General features: G+C 42.7%; 1 protein-coding gene across 2 annotated transcripts in view; it reads left to right on the top strand.

The window, feature by feature from the left end:
• Positions 1 to 15106, top strand: part of IQCA1 (IQ motif containing with AAA domain 1) — a 95075-nt gene that overhangs the window by 66675 nt on the left and 13294 nt on the right. For both annotated transcript variants that reach the window (XM_021398795.1, XM_021398794.1), the window contains exons 12-15: positions 3810 to 3868; positions 6055 to 6137; positions 8333 to 8440; positions 11264 to 11463. In XM_021398795.1, the coding sequence (XP_021254470.1) occupies positions 3810 to 3868; positions 6055 to 6137; positions 8333 to 8440; positions 11264 to 11463 (450 nt within the window). The remainder of the gene's footprint in view (positions 1 to 3809; positions 3869 to 6054; positions 6138 to 8332; positions 8441 to 11263; positions 11464 to 15106) is intronic.

The raw sequence follows: 15106 nt of genomic DNA, 5'->3' as shown, positions 1-15106 counted from the left end.
TAATCTCATGGTGCGTTCCATTTCTGTAATCCTTTTAGTGTGCAAATATTTGATTTTGCACTACTTTTACTCGAATTATCTTGAGAAGCACTCTTTCACCTGATGAAGGCACAAGGGCAATTCAATAATGAAAGAGTGGAGCGACTCTGAAAGCTGATACTGACTGGGTTTCTAGATCAGTTTCAAAAATAGTGAGGCTTAAGATGCGCAGACATCATTTTGCTGCATTCTGAAAACTGTTCTGGGCAGACACATTGGGCTGCTTCAGATTAGCTGAACAAAACCCTGCTTCAAAACATCACATCATGATTTTAAAGCATTAAGTCAGTTTTTTCTTCAATGGCATTGGGATGGTTTTGAGTGGTGAGAGTTTATTTAACTTCTGTTTTTCTGTGTTGTGCCAGTAGCCAGAGAGAAGGGGGGAGGGGAAGAAGGAAAAAGCAATACTAATTAAATAATACAAGTTCCCAAAAGATTTTCTCTGAAAAATACCAGTTCAGATAGTTTAAAAAGGAGTGGTGGGGATTGTTAGGAGGTATCCAGTTCAAAACATGTTTTCCCTGTGTGAATCTGTTTGAAAATCTTTGATTTACGAACTCCCAAACCATCAAACTCCACTTAACTTTAAAAGCAGACACTTCACGCTATTGAGAGTTACTCTTACTGCCCCTAAAGATAAAAAGCCTATTTGCCACCTCTGGAACGATAAGCTTGTGTGGAAAGGCAGATTGCTGTGCTCATGGTGAATGAATCTCCAGATCATTAGGCTGGTCTGGAAACACCCAAACTAACTAGACTGCACCTGACTTGCAACAGACCGGCCGCTGACATTTGAGGCAGAGCCCACGTCCTTCTTCCCATGCTGGAAGCATCCCACCCTACTGACAGTTCTGCTGTTAACTGTCATTATGGCCCAGAGCAAAAATGTCCTCCTTCAGAGAGGCACTGTGACTGAGCAGGATGTGCCTCCAGGTGGCTCCTGATCCTCAGACGCTCCCAGGAGAGGGAATGAATATGTAACAGAAACAAAGTGGTTCATCTCTGCTGCACACTGCATTTTTCTCCATGACACACAGTGGCAGCTCAGTGTCTGCCAGGCCATGGATCAGCGGGCTGGGGGTGTAAGCTTAATCCACCACTGCAGACCTGCTGTCTTCACGTTGCCTTTGCAGTCAGTGTAGAAGATAACAGATCAGCTTTCTGCAGTCACTGACATGGAAGTGCCCTTTATCTCAGCTATTGCATTGCTTTTCCTGCTCTGGTCCCCCAGGGGATTTAAAGACTGGCTTTGGATACAACTGCTGGTAAAGCAGAGTGAAAAAATGCCAGGGAGAGGGAACATGGGAACCTAGGTTGCTTTTGAAATAGGCCTTGCTAGCATCCCAGCAGAGCTTTGGATGCCCACTTGTGACGCAGCCAGCCATAAACAAAGCAGTCCAGAAGAGACTGACTATAGCAGCTGCTACAGAAGGAGTTTGACATCGCTCTGAAGACTTGATAAGGGCAAAACTGCAGTGAGTAAGGCCAGAATTGAAGACAGGATGGATTTGAGAACATTGATTCACAATCCCCACCGGATTTTTTTGTAGCCTCCCATCGCAGCATCACACATGATCCAAGGAATCCATTCCCAACACTTCACAGACTGGGACACTCATTTCCTGTAAAAAACAAGAGTACTTTCTTCTCTTTACCTTCCCCCCCCAGCTGGCAGCAGTCTCAAATCAGGGCCATGTTTGCTCCTGGCAGCTTCTGAGCTACCGAAAACATTCTCCTGAGCCCACACAGTAAGACAAGACGCCACACTGAGCACAGAAGAGTCTTCTGTCATCTGCCAAGTAATAACGAATGCAGTTCACTACACAGTGATGTGTCAAAGCAGAAAATAACCAAGTGAACGGATGGCTAAACAGAAACTAGACTGACATTTCAGAGATAGGAACAAGGAGATTTCCATTATAAACGATGAGTGTGTTCACATTCATTAAACATTATCATTTTCTAAATAAAAGCAGATCCCAGCAAGACATTTTGGAGGGAAGCCATTGTCTACGATTCATATTTCCCCTTATCGCATCTCAGTGTTTGCCAAATTTCCCATAAATGCCGATGTGATTAGGAAAACACATTTTCCCCCCACGCAGTACATTTTTGTCTTGCGTTTGAGTACTTTATTGGTGAAGCTGCCTTGAGGACAACACCAGTTGGCCAATAAATTCAGCATATGCTTAGTGTCCTTACATAGGTAGAAATTAGCTTTTCTTCCCAGTCAGACCCCATGATAAGCAATTTCTGACTTGTTGGAAGAAAGGTTAAAGAGGCAAAGCTGGAGGAACACAGAAAGAAACTGCTGGCATCTCAGTATTTCCTCAGTTATTAAAGCAGCGTGGCACATGTCTCGTTTTTTCCTGCTCCTTTTCTTTGGAAGAAAACCCCATTTACACATTCTAAGGAACATTTGCTATCAAGCTTACTTATGCAAAGAAACCTAAGGTGCTGTTCTGCAGAAATCGAATTGTTTGCATTACTCTAATCTGCGACTTAAAAGGATCATTTTTTCCCCAATTAGCTCATCCATACACCTCTGGGGCTAATTTGAATTTTAATTCAGATTATCTTTGTCACATTGTAAGTAGTTACAGGTGATTGAGCCATAGGTTATGTAGATGGCAAACGTCCTTGAAAAGCTACAGTTCATGTATTTCTGAGCATTGCTGACCCATTCTAGGAAAGAAAAAAAAAAAGAAAACAGATTTCTTTAGGTGAGTGGAAAGGAGTTTTCAGTCATCATTGTCTCTAGAGCTCTGCAGACATATTCATTATTAAGAAAAAAATAAGAATGACTGTAAGAATAAGAATAAATAAAATAAGAATGTCTGAAAGCTGAGCATAAACTTTTGGAAGAAATAAGATGTCTTGATCTACTATGCATTTAAGTACATGCCTAAATTTAAGTTGCTGAAGAAGTCCCATGGTGCCTAAACAGGACTGTATGTGTAGTGCCACTGAAGCACTTTGCATGGACACCAGTGCTGGGCACTACTGTATGGTGCAAGGATTAATGATGCTCTCCTCTACTAATTACCCTAACTATATTTTATATCCCATGAGCTGTAATTAATGGAGGGGCCTGATGTTACAGATTCACATTTTACTATGCTTTTCTTCCCCCACCCCCCCATCAGTATATAAAGAAAACAGCTACCTAAGACATAACATCTTCCTTTAGTGAAAACGTGTTGAAAATATTAAGAGAAGAGGAGGTCATATTTTTCTGACTTTCTCAAGCTTCTTTCCCAAGAGATTTGGAAGGCGAGGGCAGAAGGGATGTCTACTGGTTGGGAAGCCAGCTGGGAGGGCAGGAGGGTTGGCTTCAGGTCCTGCTCCAGCAGAGGGCAGCTTGGATGACCCTAGGGATGCTACCATATTTTATTATTCATGTGTTTTAACACAACCTGAAAAACTTGAGCACTCTCCGGAGGAGCAGATGGGACCCCACACTCTTTTCCTTCTGTAGGCAAGGGCTATGCCCATTCCAGGAAGAAGGGAGAGAAGTTCTCATGGACAAAGCCAGAGCTGCTTCACCTCTCTCATGAGCGAGACACTTCCAAATGAGAACATCTTGTACTTTTATAAATAGGAGTATGACTTCCTCACCTAAGGGCATTCAAGGATATGTTTATTCCTGTTGGGTTCTTCAGTAATGAGGGCCACATCAAAATACTGAATGTGGTCCTAACGTTGCTTCAGTAGGTTCACATATATCGGTAGTAGTGACATTAATTCCTGCCTGTTTCTTTGGTCTTCAGAAAAAAAAGACAGGGAAGAAGAAAATACCCGAGCTGGAGGAAGATCTAACTCCTGACAGGTAAATAAAGATAGGACCTTTTCACCTGAGACCACCACCACCTCCCCACTGCCCTCCAGAAAGGACAGTACCCCAAATAACAGGGCAAAGAAATCTGCTTTAAGGGAACACAGCCCATCTCCGGGACCACACACAAATTAAGTGCATTCTGCAACTTCAGGTAGTCTCTGTTAACTGCAGTGAGGCTATTTCCAGTTTGTAGAGCATAGGCATATAACACAAAGAGTATGGCCCTCCAGGCCTATTTGCAATCGGGTCTGCAGGTGCAGAAGCACCTGGTTGGCAGATTTTCCATCGCAGCTGAAGTCTGACAAGGGAAGCTGCAAACAGCCTTCTACTCTGTAAATCATACATCAGAGGTAAAACACACGTTGTATAAATCAGTCTTATCAATAATAGTTCTAGTGGACATCCTTGCTCTTTTAAGCCACCTTGTTTTACTAGGAGGATCTGAGAGGACTTCTCCTTTTGGCATTACATTTTCAGTCATCTCACGATGCGCTTGCTGATAGCCCAGCTGTAATACAGAGACTTCTGCAGAGCTGTCACTGCTGCACCTGCTGACCCAGCGACAGCATGAGCTCCTGAAGGAGCAGTGCTGGAGAACAGCATGAAACCTTCTGTCAGTGCAGCTGGAAGAACATGAGATCGACCCCACAAATCCATCTGTGCAAGACACACACAGCCAGACCTGTACTCCATCTTTCGGGTGCTGGCACTATACAATCAATGGTCTCTTTACCTGCTTTAAAATGAAAAACCTCTCCAAGCAAATATTTAAAATTAATGTTTCATAGACAATAATAAAGCACAGCCTATCATACAAAAAGAGTGCTAAAGTCTAACAAGAACACATACAGTCTATGCTTTTAAAATTACTCTTGCATGTATCTACTTCTTATATGTCAATACAACATACAGCCATTTAAGAACACATGCTTTTTAGTAGCTTGCACAGCAAAAGTAATGACTGGAAAAGTAGAAGTCATGCTCCCAACAGCAGCAACAGGTTAGCCCCATTCTACCTTCTGCTTGTTTTATGGTGCACACTCAACATAAAATCACTGAGAACGAAAGCAAGAGTCAGAGTGGCAAAGTGGCCGATGCAGAAGATATGCTAAATTTTGTGTTTGCTTATTATTACTCTCGTATTAATTGAGCTACTAGCACTGCATAAACATAACGCTTCCCAGCTGAAATGAAAAAAGACTACAGACTTCAAATGCATATAGGGTTTTATTATCCAGCTGAGAGCTTCTATTCAATATTTTTATCATAGCAATACCAAGACATCCCAATGAGATAAGTAACAGGAAAAAAAGCTTAGATATTGAAACAAGAGAACATGAAAAGTGCATGAATGGTAAAAGACCTAGAAAGGCTCAAATCTGTATTGTTTATGCCAACAGTATAACAGGAACTTCAGGCAGCTACATTCATTTTGTAAAGTCCTTGCATCAATATCAATCTGCATAAACTAACACCAAAAAATGTCAGTGAAGTTGTTATTTAGATAGATACCCAAAAGAGAGACTAAGGAGGAAAGTGAACATAAATATAAGCATGTTAAATCTTCAGTTACTGGGAGCTATTTCCAACCGCTGGTAGAGACAGGAAGAAACCTTTGCCTGCACAACTTATGTTACAGTTTCTACTGTATGGCTTCCCCCAGCCCTCTGGCCATCATCACCCAAACACTGCAGTAGACAGACCACTGGTTGCTCGAGTTGAGTCATTGCCAGTACATTCCTGATGAGGTGACTCTATTGCAAACAGAATAAATTCCAGGAAGAATTAATGAATTACTACTAATTGGAGAGCTAAGTGAATAGGTACAGTAGTGTTAGGATTGCTATTATTGTATAATTTAAAAATAATTTCCCAGTAATTGATATTAATGAATGAGTCTATTACATGAGTCATAACTGATCTTGCATCACCTGGCAATGGTTAATAGAAGCGGTGGAGGAGTGTGCAAGAGGTAGTAAAGTACTCCTTGTCGTAACACAGGAAGCAATGCTTATTGATTTCATATTGACAGAGCTAATCACCTCAACCTCTGTGCTCTAGGGTACGTTTATGAAGCAGGAGAAGCATAAATAACTCTGAAGGTAGCTCAGTTTCTGAAGGACTGAGGTTTTATTTACAGTGCCCCAGAACTTCTGAGTGATGTCTCTTGTCTGCAGGACCATTGATTCTCTGTACAGGGAACTGGTGGAAAAAGGAGTACTAATAAAAGCCAAGCCGGTGAATCTCTCCAATTATGTTGGTAAGGTACACATTTCACAGCTAATATGGTGTTTAATCTGACCAAATCTCAGCCATTCAAGGTTCACCAACCCCCGTTTCCTGTGAAGAATGAGTTCAAGAGTAATTGCAATTTCAGGACTTTCCTACTTGAATACCTTAAAGATGATGCACGCAAATCACATCTGTTTCTTAGGGGTATCTCATGCCTTTCACTTCTCCTGAAGCCTGGGCTTACTTGTAGAGCTGGCGCTCCTCTCCAAGCACCTGGAGGCTGTCTTGGGTGGTTGGAATGGCACAAGCCATCTGAGGTGTAACTAGGACATCCTTTGAGGAGCACTGGGCAGGCAGAGAAAATTCAACCCTTCTCTCCACCTCCCTGACCGCCCCTGTTTGAGATGTGTCTGGACCTTGGTTTAAATGGAAGGGCTCTGCCTAGTTCTGCATTTCAGAATCCTCTTGCCCAACCAGTACTGTCTGTCCTTCCCAAGATCAGTTCTGTCCAGCAGGCATTCCATGTGCACTTGTTCTGAGAGCATATCTTGGCCAACAGATAATGATTAACAGCAGACAACAGCAAACTGGGGAGTGGGCTGGGGTGTATTTGGGCCATCTTCCCTTGACCCTGAGGTTTGAACCTTGGCTTCTCTGCAACACAAAGGCTACTCCAAGTCATGTCAGCAACACTCCCCATAAGCAGAAGATCCTGGGCACAAAAATGCAGAGTATAGCAGTGCCCATCTGGTTGCCCACACCTGTGACAGGTCCCCAGCACATCATAGTACCAAGGCGGCCAAGGCTGCCAGCGTAGCTATTCCACACAGCAATCAGTCATGCTGATTAGGCTGCCAGAGCAAGACACAGAAGGTATTTGAAATCAGCCTAGGTTTTGGACTTTAAAGTAATTTTTTGTTTTTTAATACTACAATTCACCCTTTAGGTATCCTAGGGCACAAAGCCTGTGTAAAAAAAAAAAAAAATCAGTCCTCATCTGCTCCGCTCCTACAGGACTGCAGCCCAAGGAAGGTCATTCACTCCCAGCTCCTGGGAAAAGGACAAAGGTTGGAATTGTGCTATACAGCAAGTAAAGACACCAAAATGTCCCTCTCTATGACAAACCGACATCGCTGAACTAATTTTCTTGGTGACCTTATCTAAATTAGTCAGAGAATATCCTCTGTGATTTATGTTCAGTTGCAATTAAACCCTTTGATGCCTTCTAATTAAATCTGTGAAGATTAATTCCTATCCAGTTCTTTTGATTTCTCCTTAAATAAAAGATAAAACCTGAAATGAATTTTATGCTTCAGAGGGGAGGGGCAGTTGCACCACAGCTCATCCTCCTTTTTGCCCCAAATCACAACTCCACTTTTCTCACTTGGCCAACACTGACCTACCTGTTCTAAGAGCCCTGGTGCTCTCCCTTTTTATCTCTAACAGAACACAAATACTGTCATTTTTACTAATATTCACCATGATTACATGCAACTTACACTACAAAATAATCAACTCTGTTATCACAAGTATTCCTGCTTGTGGCCTGTCCTTTTGGCTCTTTGGTTTCTAACGCATCTTCTAGATGGACTTTGACAGGTCAAGCAATGTGATTACGGCTCTGTAACAAGAGCTGAGGCAAGATGAGATCACTTCAGTAAATGTCAGTGATTTTTCACTTCCTTGGAGTTGTTTCTGAAGAAAAAGGTGAACTGCAAAGTGAAATCCCCACCAAATGAGGTGAAGCACTTAAATGTCTCACATGGCACAAAGCTGAGATGTACCGCAGTCAGGGGAAAAAGCTTGTTAGTCTCTTTTCCCCCTTTCCAAAATCCTTCTGATAGAGTGTAGTTCACTGGCATCCCAGCCCTACAGAACCCCAAGTCTGGAAGCCCCTTGCCAGCAGTGTGATTTGCAGCACTACTAATTATTCTTCTCCACAAAGTTTCTTTAAAAGGTTACTCAAGACTGACCACCTTCCACAGCTTGGTTAGCAGAGAGAGCCCATGGTGTGTTCAGTGCCATTTTCCACATTCCATTCCCCTTTCCAATGTCTTGGGGTCACATTCCACAATATTGCCCCATCTGAGCCCCCGTCCCACGACAGCTCAGCATTTGCTGAGAGCGCTATATTGTTATCGTATGGCAGTTTGCATTCCTGGAGTTATGCATTTTATAACAATGCAGTGTCACATTGATTAAGCCCACGCTTCCTCCCTACAGGTGAGTACAGCTATCTGGGGACCACGCTACGTCAGGTGGATGTAGAACCCATGCCCTCTCTCGCCGATATCAGACAGCTAGTAACACTGTATGGAATACTGCCATTAGGTAAGAGCACTGCAGCAATCACTGCAGGGCAGGCTACAATGGCTTTGCTTCCTGTCGCTAACATGCACTTTTAGTAGCTTTGACAGGGCTTGATTAATTGTAATCTAAAGCATTTTGCAGTATAATTGTTTTTCAATTAAGTGTTCTGAGTGAAGACCGTATCATTTTAATAGTGCATCGAGGAGCTTGCACATGCTATTGTCAGGTATTGCGTTTCCATACCATCTCTGTTCTCATGTTAACAGTTTGTGAATGGCAGTGCATAAAAGGAAATCACTTGGGAAAGATAATAGCTAAAACAAGCTCCAGTGATCAAAATTAATCAAGTTAAGGGAAGGGCCAAGGTTGCAATTTACCTTTTACAAGCTGGCTAATGTTACTCAGTACCAAACAATGCAATCATTTAAGGAATTAGTCTACTTTGGACATCAGAGAGAGCACTTAAATATGCCCCTGCAGTTTTAATGCCAGACTTAAGCAGTGTCTAGCAAAGTTTTGCTGGGTTAGGTTGTTTGTTTTTAATGTAAAATCTGGTTCATATTTTGCTTGGGAATGGCGTGAAGCCAAGCTCCACTGATTGCAAGAAGCGCCTGTCTCAACGGCCTCTTATTCTTCACTTGCATCATTTTCGATTTGTGATTTGATTTTGGGGAAGATTTTAACTGGGTGTATCCACCCCCAGGCCGTGTCATTGTCTGCTCATCTCCTTAATACGGGCAAAATAACATCTCAGTGCCTCCCATTCTGGCAACTGGAGCAAAGATGACACAGCCTTCTGCTTCTCCCTGCTCTGTGCCTTCCAGAAAGGCAAGCACTTGGGCTGTTTGGGATGCACATGCAGGAGGGACCCACCACCCCCCAAAGGAGGTCAACATGCCTCAGAGTCCAGTGCAACAACCCTCCTTCATCTGGGATTTGGAGAAGAAACATCTTTCCCCCCAAGAGAAGAGTGCTCATTCTGCTTTTCAGCTCCCTCTGAAGAGTCAAGTTAACGGAACACAATGCTACCAGCACCCTGCTGTCAGCACCAACACTGTTCTTCCTAGCCCAAGTCTTCCTATCTGGTTTGGGGTAATGCTCAGGGGTTGGCCACAGGCATGACCGCAGTCAGCTGGGAGGCTTCAACAGTTATCCCTCTCTGCTCTGACTCCATGTGGTTTTTCACATACCAGATAAGTCCTCCAAGGTTATGTTTTAACACCATCTAATCAAGTGAAATCAAGCCCCAAGGCACTCCCAAAGCGGGGGAAGAGAGACTGTAAATTTTCTACCATTTATGAAATTAGCAAAAATATCTAAGAAGAAGATACCCAGGACTAGTTAAACAAACAGTGTATTTGCAATAGCAGTTTGAAAAATGCTTTGAGTAAAAAAAAGATTTCCCAAGCCAAGAAAGTCTCAGGAACGGTTTCACCTTTTGGTTCATATGTTATGGATAACATTTCACTTAATTGGTCTCAGAACTAGTTAATCATTACATCGTTGTGTATGTGCAGTTTATTCTTGAGGTTTTCACCTGATAGCAAGGAAAGTTCCAGCTGAAACAGCACTGAGAACATAAGCAGCTGAAATAAGGAGGAGAGAGAATGGTAGAAGATGTACTTCATCTTTAACCACAGAGGAGTTCACTGCTACACTCATAATACATCTGTGTATAATAGTAATAGATTAGTACAAAATGACCAAGTATTAATAAAGGCTGGGTGGCTGACAACTTAAATACATCCTGCACAGTGCTGAAATAATGGCATTTATCTTAGGACTTGGTTGGTTGTCATCTATGTGGAATGTTCAACCTTCAGGACACAGATAAGCAGCCTTGCTGGATTTGTTGGCTAATACCACTCTTGCCTACCTGTCTGCCTTATCCTAAACCCTTATTTGAAAGGAATTTCTTAAAACTTGGACTTTCTATCAACATCAAGCACCTAAACTGTGGCTCTGTTTTGCCAGCACAAGCATTTCTGCCAGGCTTTCCCAGGTGATGGAGCAGATATCTTACAGCCGAGAGTGAAATTACCCAGAGCGGGCGCCGAGGCAGATTTGGAAGTGCTGAGCACTTATTGCAAGCAAAGCGTAGCAACCCCAGTATTTGCTCACCCAAATGAAATGAAGGGAACAGAAGGGATCCACTCTCTCCAAGTAGGCATTTCAATTGCTCTGCAGCATGCAGCTGCCACATTCCAGGCTGGAGGATGACACTTGCTGCTCTGCAGATGAGCTGACACTGCCCAGCAGCAGTGCACGGGAGGGATGTAGGCAGTGAAAGATTTTGGAGCAGGGGTAGCCTAAGTGGTCAGTCTGAAACGTTACTAGTTTTCAGTGGAGAGGAAAAATACCCTAAAAATGAAGGTGCAGACAGAAAGTAAACAAGAGAAAGTGAAATACATGGTAACATCTGGTTTCAAAATCACTGACAAATGCAGCAGTAATAGACAGTCCCATTAGCTTGTTTTCTCTAAAGCTGGTGAAGCTGGAAAGCATCATTTCAGACAGCAGCAGGAAGGAGTTCTGTGTGCAGCACGAATCTACACTTTTGTCCAAGCGTAGAAAGACTTGTTCTGACAAATGCTAAGCTTAAAGCCACAGGTATACCTCTAAATAGACCTCTACTTGACATTACTTGGCAACTGGGTGCTCAAGTGTGCTATTGCCACAGCTCTGGTTATACAGAATTTAACTCCAGAGCTCTTGTGCTATATTAATGAAACAATGAATTCACATTATAAAATATTTAACGTGAAGAGAAAAGGTAGAATCATTTCATTACCTTTATGGCAGACTTAAATGAAAGCAATAACAGAGCCGTATGACTTTTCACAGGTTCCCAAACAGTCCATGAGAAGGCTCCTTTGGTGAAAGCCTTGTTACTAGCTGGCCCCACCGGTGTTGGGAAGAAAATGCTGGTCCATGCCATCTGCACAGAAACAGGAGCCAACCTCTTCAACTTATCCCCTTCCAACATCGCTGGGAAGTATCCAGGCAAGAACGGCCTGCAAATGATGCTCCACATGGTTCTCAAGGTACTGTGCTTTGTGTACTACTCTACAGAGTTATTCTACAGAAGATGCTGCAATCAGAAACAAGCAGAGAATCACCCTGTGGTCCCTGGTCCTGAACTTTGTTTCAGCATGTACACCAGTCACACCAGGTCCAAAAGACTGCCAATCCAGATTTGAAATTCCATTCTTGTTTTCATGCCTCCCAAACCACTTGCTGACAGCCAAGGATGTAATGCCCCTTGAGAAATCACTTGTAGTAGCCACATTTTTCACATTAACATTTCTACAAGCTTTATGTTACTTCAAATATGAAAAGCATCAGATAAAATAATTGTTTTCTGTTTATGTGCACGTCAGTTGGGAATGCTTTCCACATAGCATTTAATCAAATACCAGACTGGGGGTGGTCACAGATTTCCTCCCTGGGACTGTTGCTGCAAAGCAGCTCTCCTCTGTACTGCTCTCTAGTTACCTGTCAGCGAGCTTTTGAAAAAGAGAGGATCTAAGTTCAGGATTACATTAACAGAAGTGCACAAAAAGTCTGGAAATGAAAGAAGGCGTATGAGCTGTGAAGAACGTATCCCAAATCCTCATTGTAAGGAGAGATACTATCCTGGCACGATTTCTTCTGCTTTTAAGTCCTCAGCATTTCTGCTAAGGAAGGAAGCTGGTAAACATTTCCAGAAGAAATGCACTTAGAAAGAAAAAACACAGCACATACACAAGGAATAGCCCAATGCAGTATTTTTCCCCTGCCAGAGGCCTGCTAAAAAACTGAATTCAAATTGACTTTCCCCGGGACTCAATCAGATGTATTTTATGAAAGCCAGTATTACAGCAGGTGTCTCCATCCCCAGAAGAGACAGGTTTCACAATTAAAAGTACTGCAATCCCCAAGGACTCCTTTTCTTGCTGGTCAGAGCAGTGCCTAAGAAGAGCTGCAATCACAGCCGTTTGATGCTGTAACACTAACACTGGGTCTAGCATTCCCTGTCACAAGTTAGTGCCCCCAGACAGAGCTAGTACTGTCTCTCCTCTGCACATTTCACCCTTCTCTGCTGACTTTCTGTGCCCTCATCAATAGCAAAGCATATGTCTGACTGCAGGCACAGCACACACACCATCCTTTCCATCATCCAGTTCCCGCTAGAGCACAGGGCCTTTAAACACAGGAGAAAGGAGGGCAGCGTTCTTGCTCCTATAGAATGTTCCAGCTGAATGTATAAGGTGAGTTTTTTAATATGTATGTATATACTAGTTGGAACAATATGCATACATGTGTATATGTGGGCATATATAAGTATGCATCCATGTTTTTCTATAAAAAACTTAGTTTTTTCAGATTATACAAAATCAAATGGTAGCATTATCCAACACCTTCTCTAAAATGAGGGAGAAGCAATCCAAATTCACTTCTCTACTGCAGCCCCTACAGAAGTAGGGATGATACTTTGGTGCACCTCCATGGAGCACCAGCATACAAGTTGCTCACAATCAGTCACATGGAATAAGTGCCCAGGCACTTGCTTACCAAAAGATATCTTGTTCCAGCACTGTTCCGAATTCCACTCCTCTAATAACAGAATGTAGTACAGCACACTCTCTCTTCCCAAAGGATACTTTATCTGCGTGTTAATTCCTCTACCAATTCATACTGACATAACAACTGTCTTAGCATCGTTCAAGTCACTACATTTAATTTCCATATCTAATTCCTTTGGTTGCTTGACCTCTCCCCGCCACCTTCTATCTCCATGGCTGGGTCTCTAATTTATCTAATCCACTCATTATTTTGATTTACATTGCATAGGTTCTCAGAGCCTGGCTGGAAGCCAGCTTGGTCAGTACTACCAGGTCAGCTCCCACATTTGATCTGATCTACGATACCAGCTGCCATCACTGGGGGCTGAGTAGGTTGTCCTTGACAACTTGGAACCCTAACCTTTCCTTCAAGTTTTGTCTTTGCAGTGATGGCTAAAAGTTATCTGGCAACAGTTAGAGCACTGACAAAGCAGCAGTCTGCCATCGCTCAGAGCACTGTCATAACAATCCCTATTCTACTGGTCCGTAGACATAGATTCTCTTTCTGTTAGCGCTCAGAATCCACCTAGCACAGCAGCTAGCACAATCAAGTCCTGCACTCCAGCCTGCACTCTTACATTAGGTTATACCATATTCTTAGACATTTCTTAAACTGGTTTTGATTAACAGAGTATCAAGCAAGAATGTAAAAGATAAGGAATCTTTCTTATTCTGATCTGCACGAGTCCACTGTTACCCAAGCTAAAGGAAATACACATTGCAAACAAGTTCCTTGACATTAGAAACGTGAACATATTTTTCCTGCCAAAAAAAGTTTATTTTCACTGCAGTGAAAATGACAGGTACGTATTTGAGCAAGACTACAATACAGGTTGGTGTGCATAGCATACAAGCCATGAAAGCAAATGCAGCTGACATGCAGACAGAGCTGTAAATAGGAAATGCCACTGTCTGGCCCACTGTAGTGCACTGTGTTGAAGTGCTCTGCAAGCAGATGATCACTGAAAGATTCACCAGATCTCTATAACCAGACACTTGTGGTCCTGTTTTTGGTTTTGCAAACAGGAACTGTAGAATACTGACAAGCAAGCTTTCTGCTCCAGCCTTTCAGAGGGGCCTTACAGGGACTCAGTCAAACATAACATAGACCTTCCACTTGTAAATGGCAGGAAACATGGTGGCAACCTTTCTGTTATCATACAAGCCATGTAAACATTGTTAAACACCAGATTTACTAAATGAGTTGATGGTGCTCTGCGATAAAGGTGAAGTAACTTCACGTCTTCTCTTACCTACCACGTGTGCAAACAGAGTTTCTGTAATGAAAGGAAACTCTGAGAAGCACAAAATGACCATTAAGAACCTTTCTATCTGTAACCAAGCATTGGTTGCTGGCAGCTATTTCACAGAGACGCCCTAAGCAAGTGAATAGCACTGGAAAAAATGAAGATCTCATTCATTTCAGATGCAAGAGCCAAATCTATTTCTTTTTGCCTCCGTTATTTCTGGGAGGAGACTATAAGAGACATACCAGCCCTGATTCAAAAGAGAAGCGTGTGTGTTGCTCAAAGCATGCATTTTAAATGTCACATGAGGGAAATGACTTCTCATGCCAGAGCAGGAAAACACCAACATTTCAATCTGCCTATTCAAAAGAAACGTAAGGATGAATAATATCAAATGGGAAAGCCATTGAAAGAAGCTGGGAACACCAAGCCCCAGCAATTGCATTCTCCATAAAGACACAAAACCTACCTGGTCAGCTCTGTAGCATACAATGCTTCCCAGCAGTTCTCAATGGCCTTCAAGTGCAAACCAGAGCGTTCTGGAACATTTCAGCTAAGCCACATTTTTCATGCATTGAGCCAACTTGAACTCAAATGGAGCTCTCTGCCAGCTTGTACCAACCAAGGGTCAGCTCTCCCATCAAGGCACAAAGCGCTGCAGCAGTGCTATAGCTCGTATATAAGATGTGAAGAAAAATATGGAAGGAAGCACAGAAACAAAAGCAAATCCACAAAGGTTTGTGGAGGAAAAAAAGAGGCAGAAAACACAACTGGGACATGGTGTAAAATGCAGATCATTCATAGCTCAACTCCAAGGCAATACATGCAGCCAGCAC

The sequence above is a fragment of the Numida meleagris genome, chromosome 5 (assembly GCF_002078875.1).
Source record: "Numida meleagris isolate 19003 breed g44 Domestic line chromosome 5, NumMel1.0, whole genome shotgun sequence".
Classification (NCBI taxonomy): domain Eukaryota; kingdom Metazoa; phylum Chordata; class Aves; order Galliformes; family Numididae; genus Numida; species Numida meleagris.
This window is presented reverse-complemented; position numbering and strand designations above follow the sequence as displayed.